The 11,736-nt window shown below is 42.8% G+C and overlaps 1 protein-coding gene across 1 annotated transcript; it reads left to right on the forward strand.

Annotated features, from left to right (window-relative positions):
* The first annotated feature begins 530 nt into the window (after positions 1-530).
* LOC148027791 (uncharacterized) lies at positions 531-9,638 on the forward strand. Its single transcript, XM_087689481.1, has 28 exons — positions 531-865; positions 1,077-2,301; positions 2,820-2,958; positions 3,068-3,139; positions 3,251-3,322; positions 3,490-3,561; positions 3,644-3,715; positions 3,811-3,882; positions 3,995-4,066; positions 4,165-4,236; positions 4,321-4,389; positions 4,604-4,675; positions 4,781-4,852; positions 4,988-5,059; positions 5,211-5,282; positions 5,479-5,550; positions 5,652-5,723; positions 5,801-5,872; positions 5,953-6,024; positions 6,106-6,177; positions 6,264-6,335; positions 6,425-6,496; positions 6,628-6,699; positions 6,794-6,867; positions 7,207-7,344; positions 7,425-7,763; positions 7,901-8,268; positions 8,512-9,638. The coding sequence occupies exons 2-28, from the start codon at positions 2,208-2,210 to the stop codon at positions 8,860-8,862; spliced, it is 2,940 nt and encodes a 979-aa protein (XP_087545607.1). The 5' UTR covers positions 531-865; positions 1,077-2,207; the 3' UTR covers positions 8,863-9,638.
* The last annotated feature ends 2,098 nt before the right edge of the window (positions 9,639-11,736 follow it).

The following is an 11,736-nucleotide window of genomic DNA, read 5'->3' on the forward strand; positions in this document are numbered from 1 at the left end:
AAGAAGTACACCCTAATCAACTAATCAGCTACAGTAGGAGGCCATGGACATCTTTTAGCTCGACTACCACATGGATTTCCTTGGTTAAGCAAGGTAGGCATGCTGGGTAACTATTGACAACATTGGTCATGTAGAGAGAGCATGGGAAGTTTCTTTCAAGCTTCCTGCTCCTTACAAACTCACTTGGGAAATTCCCCATAAGCCATGTTATGGTACGATACAGGGGAAGGGTAGGGCGCCCATTGAGAGGGGCCATAGGTTTGCAAGTCGGATAGGGACTCGGGAGCCATATGAGAGAGAGAGAGAGAGAGAGAGAGAGAGGAGATTGGACCGCTCTGGTAGCTACGGACATCTACCTCACACTCCTCTTCTGCCAAAATGGCAGGGGAAAGTAGTACTAGAAGACCGACTTCACTCTCTCTCCCTCCCTCCCTTCCTCCCTCCCTCCTGCCCGCTTCTTTCAACTCTCTCTCTCTCTCTCTCTCTGTCCATCTCTCCCTCCCTCTCTGTATCCATCTCTCTCTCTCTCTCTCTGAGCAAGCCCATGCCTCTGTTGTAATGGTGGATGCCTGCAGGCTTTTATTTTTATAGCCTATGCCTCCCCCCCCCTCCCACTCTCTCTCTCTCTCTCTCTCTCTGTGCTTTTCCTCTCTCCCTTTCCCTCTCCATCACCTGCATTCCAGCCTTTTTTCATAGCCTCTCGCTCTGTGCCGGAGGGAGTCCTTCCGGCTTTATGTCACGTTAAAGTAACGAGCTCTCATCCTTACAAAAAAACACACACAGACCCAAAAAGAGATCGATAATGATAGTATGGAGCATTATAACTAGAAACAGGCCTCAATTGACTTATGCATATAATACAAAAGTATGATCTCTCTCTCTCTCTCTCCCCCCCCCCCCCCCCGCCAGACTCTCTATATCCTTTCATTCTCTCTCTTTCATCAGTTGACGTATATCTGCTGGAGCTCAACATTCCATGCTAGCTATGCACACTGCCTAATACCTAGCATTTGGTTTTTTTTAAAATTACAAAAAATCAGAGGTATTTATGAGCTCTTTTATTTTGTTGGTTGCAGTTTCGTGAGAGATGGAAACTCGGAGAAGGAATTTGAGCGGGGTTTTTAATTCATCCTTCCAATTCCCATGCTGGATTACGAAGCTTTATTTTTTGTTTTTACAGCCCATCACAGATTTTATGTCTTTACTGTTTGTTTACTTTATTTATCACAGCATACAGATATACGATGTACTATTTGTATATGAGCTGAGAGAAAAAGTGTATGGATTGGATACAAGCAGGGGTGAAAAACCGAAGAAACTCGCATCCTCTTGTGAAAATGGAAGAAATTCACATACACACACACACACTCTCTCTCTCTCTCTTTCTCTCTCTCTCTGTTTGGGGCCGTAGTCATTGTAAGACAAGAAGCCTTGAGCAGTGTGCACACTACTGATGTGAGAGAGACAGAGAGAGAGAGAGGGGTGGCTGCATGATATCAAGCCCTTTCCTGTCCTGATTACAGGGTTTTTTTGATCGGCCACGTCGTAGTCTCAGTGTAGCTGCCCTAGGCCTTCTTCCAACTTCTGGTGATGGCTACTACAACCACCTACCTATTATCATACTCATGAGAAGAAAGGAGGAATCAGGCAGAGTACTCCATACCTGCTACTCATACAACAAGTAACACAATGCCGCTTCTATTACGGCTAATCTACTACAGCTAAAGTCGGAATGATGCCATGCAATATCGAATTATAGACTCTCCGGGACGGTACTCTGCTCCAGCTCCTGGCTGCAGGCCTTGTATTATCATGATGTTGGGCAGCACGGACGTCACCTTCTTTGCGGGCGACGATACGCAGGGTTGAGAGCACTTGGGCTGGCATGCATTTCAGGATTGGGTATTGCTTTGGCGGGTGGGCTCTCGAGCTCTGTTACTGAAGCCAGCTCAGGGGGATTACATTACCATGATACGAGCTGGGTTGATCTCTCAAGCATGCCTTCTCTCTGGAGCCGCAAATGTTGGGCTCTGTCCTACTTAGACGGAAGCATATGGAGCTTCACTTCCTCCCACTTTGTAACTATAACCTTCTACAAGTCTGAACAGACTATAGAGTACTTCCCTTCTCTCTCTCCCGGCCTGTTTATCTCCCTCTACATCTCCTTCTAAGAAGAGCAGAAGCAGGAAGAAAGGGCCGCAGGTACGATGGGGACCGGTTTAGGCTGGCCTCTCCTCTCGGTTCTCTGCATCAGTGCCTGGTTGTTATGCGTCCATGAAATCGCCGCAAGCCCTCAAGAAGGTGATCGATCTCTCCCTCTCTCTCCTCCCTCCAATTGCAGGCAATTAGTTAACTATAGTCAGCTCTGAAATGGTGGCCAGCTTCCCAAAGAGCCTTTTCTTACCCTCTCACTCTTTCTCTCTCTCTCTCTCACCCCTTCTCCCTCAGCCAGGAATGGAACATTGCATGTTTATTCCTCTCAACATGGCAGCTTGCGTTGCCGTCTTCAGCTGCAAATCCAGGCATTGGCGTACCTTATTCACCTTCCAATTCCTCGAGCTTGACTTACTAGGTCTTGCGGCATCGTAATTTGCAACTCGAGTTTAAAAATCCGAACTCAAGTACGCTTTATCTTGCGCCATATTAAATCAGCATGCTGGTGCATTAGGGCTAGTAAATACTATTCTCAAGGAGTTTCTCTCACTCATGCTGGTGTACTGCCCTCAACCACTTAGCCCCTCATTTGCCTCCTTCCCATGTTGTCAGTGATTCTTCTGTGCTACATTGTAATTTGAAAGCCTTGCTGTGCTTAAATGCAGGGCAAATCCTGTTGGAAATAAAGAGAGCTCTCAAAGATGACAATAATGAACTGTACACCTGGGATGAAGCATCTGGTGGAGACCATTGCTACTGGAGGGGAGTGACGTGTGACAATACCACCCTTGCAGTTGTGGGACTGTAAGACAATCTCTTTTGAGCTTGCTGACTGCTACTACACTGAACTGCAATCTTGAAAATGTGGAATTATCCTGTCCATGGCTACAGCTAACCATCTCATCTTCAACAGGAATCTGTCGAGCCTCAACTTCAGTGGAGAGATTTCCCCCTCCATTGGCAAACTGAAGAGCTTAAAGAATATGCAAGTCCCTCCATATTAGCTTGTTCTTTTATAATAACAATGCAAGTTGCATGGTTCTTCAGGTTACAATCAATCTCTCTCTGTTTTTGATTTGGACTCCCGGTATTGCAGCAATCTGAGCCACAATATGATCTCTGGGCAGATTCCGGATGAAATTGGTGACTGCTCAGGCTTAGAGTCTCTGTAAGTCACAGTTTAGTTCATCCCATCTGCACACTACTTGCCTGTGCTACTATCTGGAAAGTGTTCAATAAGTATCTTTGTAAGTCGCAGTTTAGCTCATCCCATCTGCACACTCTTCTGTGCTACTGTCTGGAATTAGTGGTCTACAACTATTTTGCTGTGTGCAGGGACCTCTCCTTTAATAACATTGAGGGGGATATTCCGTTTTCACTATCCAAGTTGAAACAACTAGAGTATTTGTAAGTTGTTCAGTTCGATTTTTCGAATATTAGACTGTAGTTTAGCACATACAAGTTTGTAAGGTCTGCGTATTGGTTGCAGTGAAATGAAAAGTAATCAGCTATCAGGACCTATTCCATCAACATTATCTCAGCTCCCCAATCTGAAACACTTGTAAGGATCTTGTGCCTGCACTGTAGGGTGGATACGTGTTGTGGTATAAAGCTTCTTGACAGATGAACTGTGGTATGCATTTTGGACTTTGGCAGAGACTTGGCTGAAAATCGCCTTTCTGGTGAAATCCCCTCTTTGTTATACTGGAGCGAAGTGCTGCAATACCTGTAAGATCCTTAAAAGTACTTCATTGGGGGTGGTTATGTCAGGAAAAAATTAATTTCAAAACCTTACAGTAAAGTCATGATACATGGAGGTTGATAATATGTTGCAATGCAGAGGATTGCGAAATAATTTCATCTCAGGAAGTCTGTCCCCTGACATGAGTAGGCTGACTGGTTTGTGGTACTTGTAAGTAGCTGTGCTATGCTTCATGGTTTGTCCAGCAGATAAGCTGACTTGCAATCCTTAGCAAGTGCTAGTGTGCTTATTGCTATCGTGTCTTGCAGTGATGTCCGGAGTAACAATTTGACTGGGGAAATCCCAGATAACATTGGGAACTGCACAAGCTTTCAAGTTTTGTAAGCATCATGTGCTGCATGAGTATTCTGGGGAAAAAATTGTACCGGCACTCAGCCTAATACTGGTAAATATTGCATCTGCAGAGACCTTGCATTCAATCAGCTGAGTGGTGAGATTCCATACAACATCGGATTTCTTCAAGTTGCCACACTGTAAGTGCCAACCAGCTTGAGATGACAGGGCTGCACTTCATTGTTCACTAGTCTATACCTCAAGGAACATATTGGAATAGAGAGATGCTTGGGAAGCTGGATTTTCATCCCCTGTTGGTGTTTCTCTCACTGAACCCAACCTACCAAGACCTCAAAGTATTGTTGCCAGTCTGGTTTAGGAATGAACTGATAGTCTGAGCTCTTGTTCCTGCAGATCTTTGCAGGGTAATAAGCTTACAGGCCGCATACCTGATGTTCTGGGGCTTATGCAAGCATTGGCAGTCCTGTAAGCTTTCTGAACCATATTGCCGTTCCAGGTGCAGTTGCTTGGATCCTGTACATGTACATCATCTTATGTGTGTTAATGCTAAATGTTACCTCCCAATTCCAGGGATTTGAGCTACAACAATCTCCGAGGACCTATACCTGCAATACTTGGAAACCTAACCTTCACCGGAAAGCTGTGAGTACTAGAAGCTCACTATAATCACTGCACAAAACAATAAAATTTTTGCCCTTGATAAAATTACTGTCGAGCTCACAGTGCCATCTTTGTATTAGCCTGTTATTCGTCAGTCAAATCACTATGTTTATTCAGGTACTTGCAGGGCAACCATTTGACTGGGCCTATACCTCCTGAATTGGGCAACATGACAAAGTTAGGATACCTGTAAGCTTCTCACTCAGTCAGCTATCTCTTTTATGTGTAACAGGTCAGGCTATGATAACTGGCCTTTCTTCTGCTCTTGACAACGTAAGTGCTTGAGATAAATCCCAAGCCAGGGAGTTTGATATGGGTTTTGACTCATGGTTGGCTCTAGGCAACTCAATGACAATAACTTGACGGGAGAGATTCCACCAGAGCTTGGCAAGTTACAAGAGCTCTTTGAATTGTAAGTTTTTTTTTTTTTTCAAGTATTGTTTGCTAATCATTTTCTAACGAATGGCTGGAGGAACCTGTTCTAGATTTATGGTTGCAAGTGCGGAATAATCCATCCTATGAATATTTTCTAGTTCATGTCTTGATTGGGCTCTAATGGATGACCCTGAAAGATTAGATTGCGAATACCTGAGTCTATGATTTTGCAGGAACCTAGCTAACAATCAGCTTGAAGGGCCTGTACCGCAGAACTTAAGTTCTTGTGTTGCATTGACCTCTTTGTGAGTTTGGCCTTTCTTGAAGTTTTCCTCTTGAATCTGAGTCTGGGAGTTAGTTTTCTTATGGGGGTCATTTTGAACTGATAAACCACATGTTTGTGCAGCAATGCACATGGCAACCAGCTAACTGGTCCAATTCCTCCAGAGTTTCAGGACATTGTCAGTCTCACATATCTGTAAGAAACGCTCTACGTGGCATCTCTCAGAAATTGATTGTCGTGATCCTTCATACAGCTTCCTTTCGACATTTCAGGAACCTTTCATTCAATTTCTTCCATGGGAGCATCCCAGAGGAGCTTGGACACATCCGCAACTTGGATACTCTGTAAGGACAAGTAGGCCTATCAACTTGATTTTGTTTTGGGATGCTGTTGCAGCTCTCAAGTCTCTATTGCTTTTTGTCAGGGATTTGTCTAGCAACAATCTTTCAGGCTTTATTCCAGACTCAATTGGTGACCTTGAGCATCTATTCAAACTGTAAGGGGGGTTGACATTCAACATAATTGCTATCTCTAAACTGCTCGCTGTATGACTAATGAGGAACTTCAATGCTATCAGGGATTTAAGCAAAAACAGACTAATTGGAGTGATTCCGGCAGAGTTCGGCAACTTAAGGGATGCATACAAGATGTAGGTGTTCCTTCAGTAAACTCTGTGAGGTCAGTTTGATTTTGGCAGATGCTTTTAGGCCATTCACACCTGATTGATGGGTGCAGGGATCTCTCTTACAATCATTTGTCTGGACCTATTCCTCAAGAGTTGGGCCAATTGCAAGAACTGAACATACTGTAAGAGCATAAGTTTCTAATATAGTGCTGCAGAAGCTGATGGAATGTGAATCATCTGGTCTTCTGTTCATGCCCTGCATGTTTTCTAGGTACTTGAACAACAATGAACTATCCGGAGAGATTCCTCAAGAGCTGGTGAACTGTTTAAGCCTTATTGCCTTGTAAGTGCATCTGAAGTCTTAATGATCACTTTAGGCGTTATGTAGACTAAACCTACTGTGAGGTAAGGGCTTTGTAAAAATCTTGTTTAGCAGTGCTTTGCACAGAGCTAAGAAGAATCTGTTGTGAGCAGGAACTTATCTTACAACAACCTGTCTGGTGAGATACCTGAGCCAAGAAACTTCACAAGGTTCAATGCTGATAGGTAGCATCCTTTTGATGATTTCATGTTGCCCTTCCTTTGTCACAGAAAAGTTTAATATCTGAATCAAGACTAAGTCAAACCATGGTTTCTGCAGTTATCGAGGCAATAATAGACTCTGTGGAAAGAAGATTGGGCTTCTCTGTGATCCCTATCCACAACCTTCAAATGGTGAGTAGACAAGTAAACACATTCATGAGCTTTGCTTTCCATGTTAACTTTAAGCTTATCAGCCTCCTGCCTTCCTTTGTTTATATGAGCTTTTGTTCATCAGTTTTCCGATGTCTCGTTTGCTGCTCCCCAAACATGTTCATCAACCTCCTGCCTTCCTTTGTTTACATGAGCTTTTGTTAATGAGTTTTCCGATGTCTTGTTTACTGCTCCCCAAACATGTTCATCAACCTCCTGTCTCCTTTGTTTATAATCAGCTCTTGGTTCATGGATTTTCCAATGTTTAATACTCCCCCAACATGTTCATTTGTTAACGTCTTCCATCTTCTACTCTTTCAGGTTTGAGATCTAGACATTTATTCATTGGACTAGGCCTCAGTGGCGCAATCGTTATAATTGCTCTTTTGGCCTGGATTTGGAAATCCAACCATCAACCTGAAGAATTTCACCTTAAGGAGGCACGCAAACCTCTACATGGTAACTTTTGTAGATTATCTTTTGATCTGATTGATAGATCACGGTCACAATTTGTCCTTTAACATCTCTTGCTGATGCAGGTCCTCCACGAATTGTCATATTAAACATGGACTTGGCTTCTCATTCTTATGATGATGTAATGAGACTAACAGACAATCTTGGGCAGAGGTATGTTATCGGTTTTGGTGCATCTAGCACAGTCTACAAATGCATTCTAAAGAGTGGAAAGCCAGTGGCGGTGAAGAAGCTCTACAATCATTATCAGCAAAATACCAGAGAGTTTGAAGCTGAACTAGACACGGTTGGAAGAATTAAGCATAGGAATCTTGTTAGCTTGCTTGGTTATTCTCTTTCACCACACGGCAACTTGCTCTTCTATGAGTATATGGAGAATGGAAGTCTCTGGGATGTACTACATGGTATGTATGTCTGCTTGTCAGTACTAGCTTTTGGTATGTATGTCTGTTTTTGGGATGTACTACATGGTATGTATGCCTGTTTTTGGTAGTACTAGCTTCCAGATTTTGACTTAGCTGTGCAACATTCTGCACTCCAGGTAACAAAAGAATGAAGCTTGATTGGGACTTTCGACTGAATATAGCCCTTGGTGCAGCCAAAGGACTAGCATACCTACACCATGACTGCAATCCCCGGATTGTTCACAGGGATGTCAAAACATCCAATATTCTTCTGGATGAGAGCTTTGAAGCCCACCTTACAGATTTTGGTATTGCAAAAAGCATATCGCTGGCCAAGTCTCACACATCTACCTTGGTCATGGGAACCATTGGCTACATAGATCCAGAGTATGCGAGGACATCCAGACTCAATGAAAAGTCTGATGTATACAGTTTCGGTGTGGTTCTTCTGGAGCTTCTAACTGGAAGGAAGGCAGTGGATGATGAGACTAATTTACACCAGTGGGTAAGGCTCTTACTTTAGTACTTAACTGGTTGGAAGGGTAGAAGAGCCATATACGGTTGTAATGTTGTTTGAATGAAATCTCCTTGCTTGCAAAGCCACTAAGGTTGTCTGTCAATGAGCAACATGCATTAACCCTTTTGAATACATGCTATATGACTTGAAAAATTCTCAAGTAGGCCCAGCTTTTAGTCTGATGTACATTGACAGAGCTTGCAAGAAGCTGAGTGCCATTGTACACTGCAGGTTTTTACCAAAAATGAACATGGCCTTGTCATGGAGACTCTTGATCCTGTTGTTAAAGACACCTGTCCTGACCAGGCTGTTTTGAGTAAAGCGTTACAACTCGCACTCTTGTGTACAAAGAAGCATCCAGCTGCCAGGCCCACAATGTATGATGTTGTGAGGGTCCTTTTATCACTGATTCCAGTGGCCAGTGCAAAGCCACCTGAGCAGGTGAGGCCGGGCTTTGTCTATCCACGGTACTTGGATGAGTATGGTGATAGCAAAAGCAAGGATGAGCTTACTGGGAGCAGCACCTCAGCAGGGCATCTGTTTGTGAAATTTGGTGAGGTGATCTCACAAAATACTGTGTGAAACTTAATGCTCTTCTGAACTTAATCCGAAAATTTTGGAGGTTTCTCTTACAATTTCAAGAGCCACTCTCATAATGAGATACTGTTTATACATATTAAGCTACCGCCGAGAAGGAAATTGTGGCGGATGCTTACACCATGCTGGCAAATAGATATATATCCAAGGTGCTTTTATAAAGCAGTGACAGTAGTACACATGCCATGGATGACTAAAATTTTGCTACAACAGGAGGTGGGGCCTGAATGAAGTCTCCAAAAAGCTTGTCTTTTTCAAAAGAAAGACACGCACTACAGTAACAGATCAAAACACCATATGACATAGTAAGGAGACAATGAGAGCAGTTGTCATCCTGCTGGTTACCATCTGGGCTCTTTGAATTTTCATCTCTTTTGATATCTTGTCTGATACAACTGGCAACAAAAGAAACTCATTTTTGTTCTCTCCAGGCCTTAAAATTGGGCTTCTAAGTTTTCCCTCTTTTGACATCCTTGTCTTACACCTCATGCAATTGATGAAAAATTGTATATTGGCGTCTCTCTCAAGGGCATAGTGGTAGGGACCCTGGATGCATGCCCATTCTATCAGTATGTACAATATAGACTAGTGCCCGTCATGTAATGTATATACTGTTATGGAATGAATGATACAGACATAATGTGTAAAGAAAGGAGTGGATTAATTGTGCCCATTCTATCAGTATGTACAGTATAGACTAGTGCTCGCCACATAATGTATATTCTGTTATGGAATGAATGATACAGACATAATGTGTAAAGAAAGAAGTGAATAAATTGTGCTAGATCAAACCTGGAGTGTCCAAATTGTGTTTTCGTTGTGCGCTTAAAAGTCTTTATTGCATGCATTGGTGTCATGTGAGTGTCATCCAAATGCCTGATTGGTCTATTGATGAGTCTTAACAACTTGAGACAGATCCGATCACTGCTTACTGACCCATATATTAAAAAAATGCAACCATTTGAGTTGTGATATTTGTGATCGGCCAATCCCTGCACTTTGAAGAGGTAAATGAGCGGTTCTCTCTGCACTTTGAAGACTTAAATGCACCACAGAGCCACTCGATTGTAGGATTTGAAGTCGAGACCTTCCATTACTCGTGCACCCATTCTTCAGGTTGAGCTGCTGCTCAGGATATCCTGAACCAATTTGCATGCAGTTCTTAAACCACAGTTTACCCCATTAATTATCCATATTTTCTCTCCAAATATCTAGAGGGGCTAGCCCTCACCTTGGTGGGTAAACTAGAGGCTTACAGGTGGTCTGATACTAAAAACGTACATGGTAGTAATGGAAGCTTCCAGCATGATATTCAATGGGTAGTTGATCCAGACTAGTGTAGGTTTAGTTCAGGTTCTGTGACTGCCCGATTAAGGAATTGTAGGTAAACTTTATCGCTACGTCAATCTATGGGTTGAGAGCTTAAGCGACTGCCCGATCAAGGAATTACTGGTGAGGTTTTTATATCTGTACCTTGTGTACACTGCACTGCTTTTTGTCCGAGCAAATTTGCCTCAGATCGACGTTATTCTGATGAAGTGTTTGTAATGGCGCACGAGGGAGGGCTCAATTACTCCTGGAAGTCTATTCTTCTCATATAGGGTAAGCGGGCCAGTAGAGTATCAGCGTACGTAAATATGCCTGCGTCGGCAAATCTATTAGATAAGCTGTATGAGGTGTCGACACCCGAACTACCATCGCAAAGGCATCAGCTAGCTGAGAGATTTCTTTGAGCTCGATCTGTGGCTTGTGAAGGGGAGGGGAGAGGAGAGGGATCCTCTGTTAAGACTCTGCGTGACAGTGAGGGGTGAGAAAGACAAAACGAAGTCGAGCTACAACCAATCAACAGCAAGTTATATCTTCGTCTGAGACAATCAGTTTCGCAGTGTATTATGCTCATATAGGATCCCCCAAATTTACTCCAACAGAAGTGGGTTTCTCACAAGTAGATGATCCCCTTCTATAGTAACTAGGAGGGTTTTAAAAAATTGCCAATACATGACAGTTTATTGTCTAGACCAAGAATGATTTCTTAGGTTTGCATTTAGTAAGAAATCACTTCCCTCTAGTGATATATTTGGTAGCCTTATCTCCCCTCTTAACAGTCCAAATATAAGTCTAGGCTACATTATGGACTAGGTAATAAGTCTTAACTGATTCATCAGAACCTTGCCATTCCTATGTATTAACAAGTGGAAGCAATCCAAACATGGAGCTTAGATCCAGGAGCCATTATAAGAAATTGACTGTAATATTTGACGAAGATGTGGGGCAAGCGCTACAATTTTGTGACTTTATTAATTACATATTTCAAAAGCCACGATGAAAATATCAAGGAAACTCAATTTGCAGCGTGTCATTATCTTTCATCCACTTGATCAAGTACATCTCAAGAGGTTTTAAGCATAGAACTCAATGGATTCAAGAAGAGTCCAATTAAATATACAACACACCAAGAAACACAAAGATTCCAGATTTAACTAGACTTAGAGACCACAGCCATTAGTAAGAAATTGGCTTGGTTATTCTTAGTTGCTTGTTTTGTTTGAACAAATTAGTATTTGAGTCCATGCATTTGAGGTGGACTTGGATGATTCATGTCATACCTTAGCAAGGGCCTTGGATGAGGCTCTCTCAACACAAGTCTTTTTTACCCACAGGGATTGTTGATACACGAGACAAGAGGTCCTCCACAGGAGGAAGGTTCCATTCTATGGTAGCATGGAAACAATGGTGTCCTAGTCGTGTAGGTAATCCCCATGGCTAGTCTTAAGATGGAGAAAAAAATCCCTTAGGAGTTTGATGTGTAGGCATTGAAAGACCTAATTTTAGATGAGGGCAAGGTAGAACTTGAGAAGG

Source organism: Lygodium microphyllum, chromosome 12, assembly GCF_053477565.2.
Source record: "Lygodium microphyllum isolate KBCC chromosome 12, Lygodium_microphyllum_v1.1.10, whole genome shotgun sequence".
Lineage (NCBI taxonomy): Eukaryota > Viridiplantae > Streptophyta > Polypodiopsida > Schizaeales > Lygodiaceae > Lygodium > Lygodium microphyllum.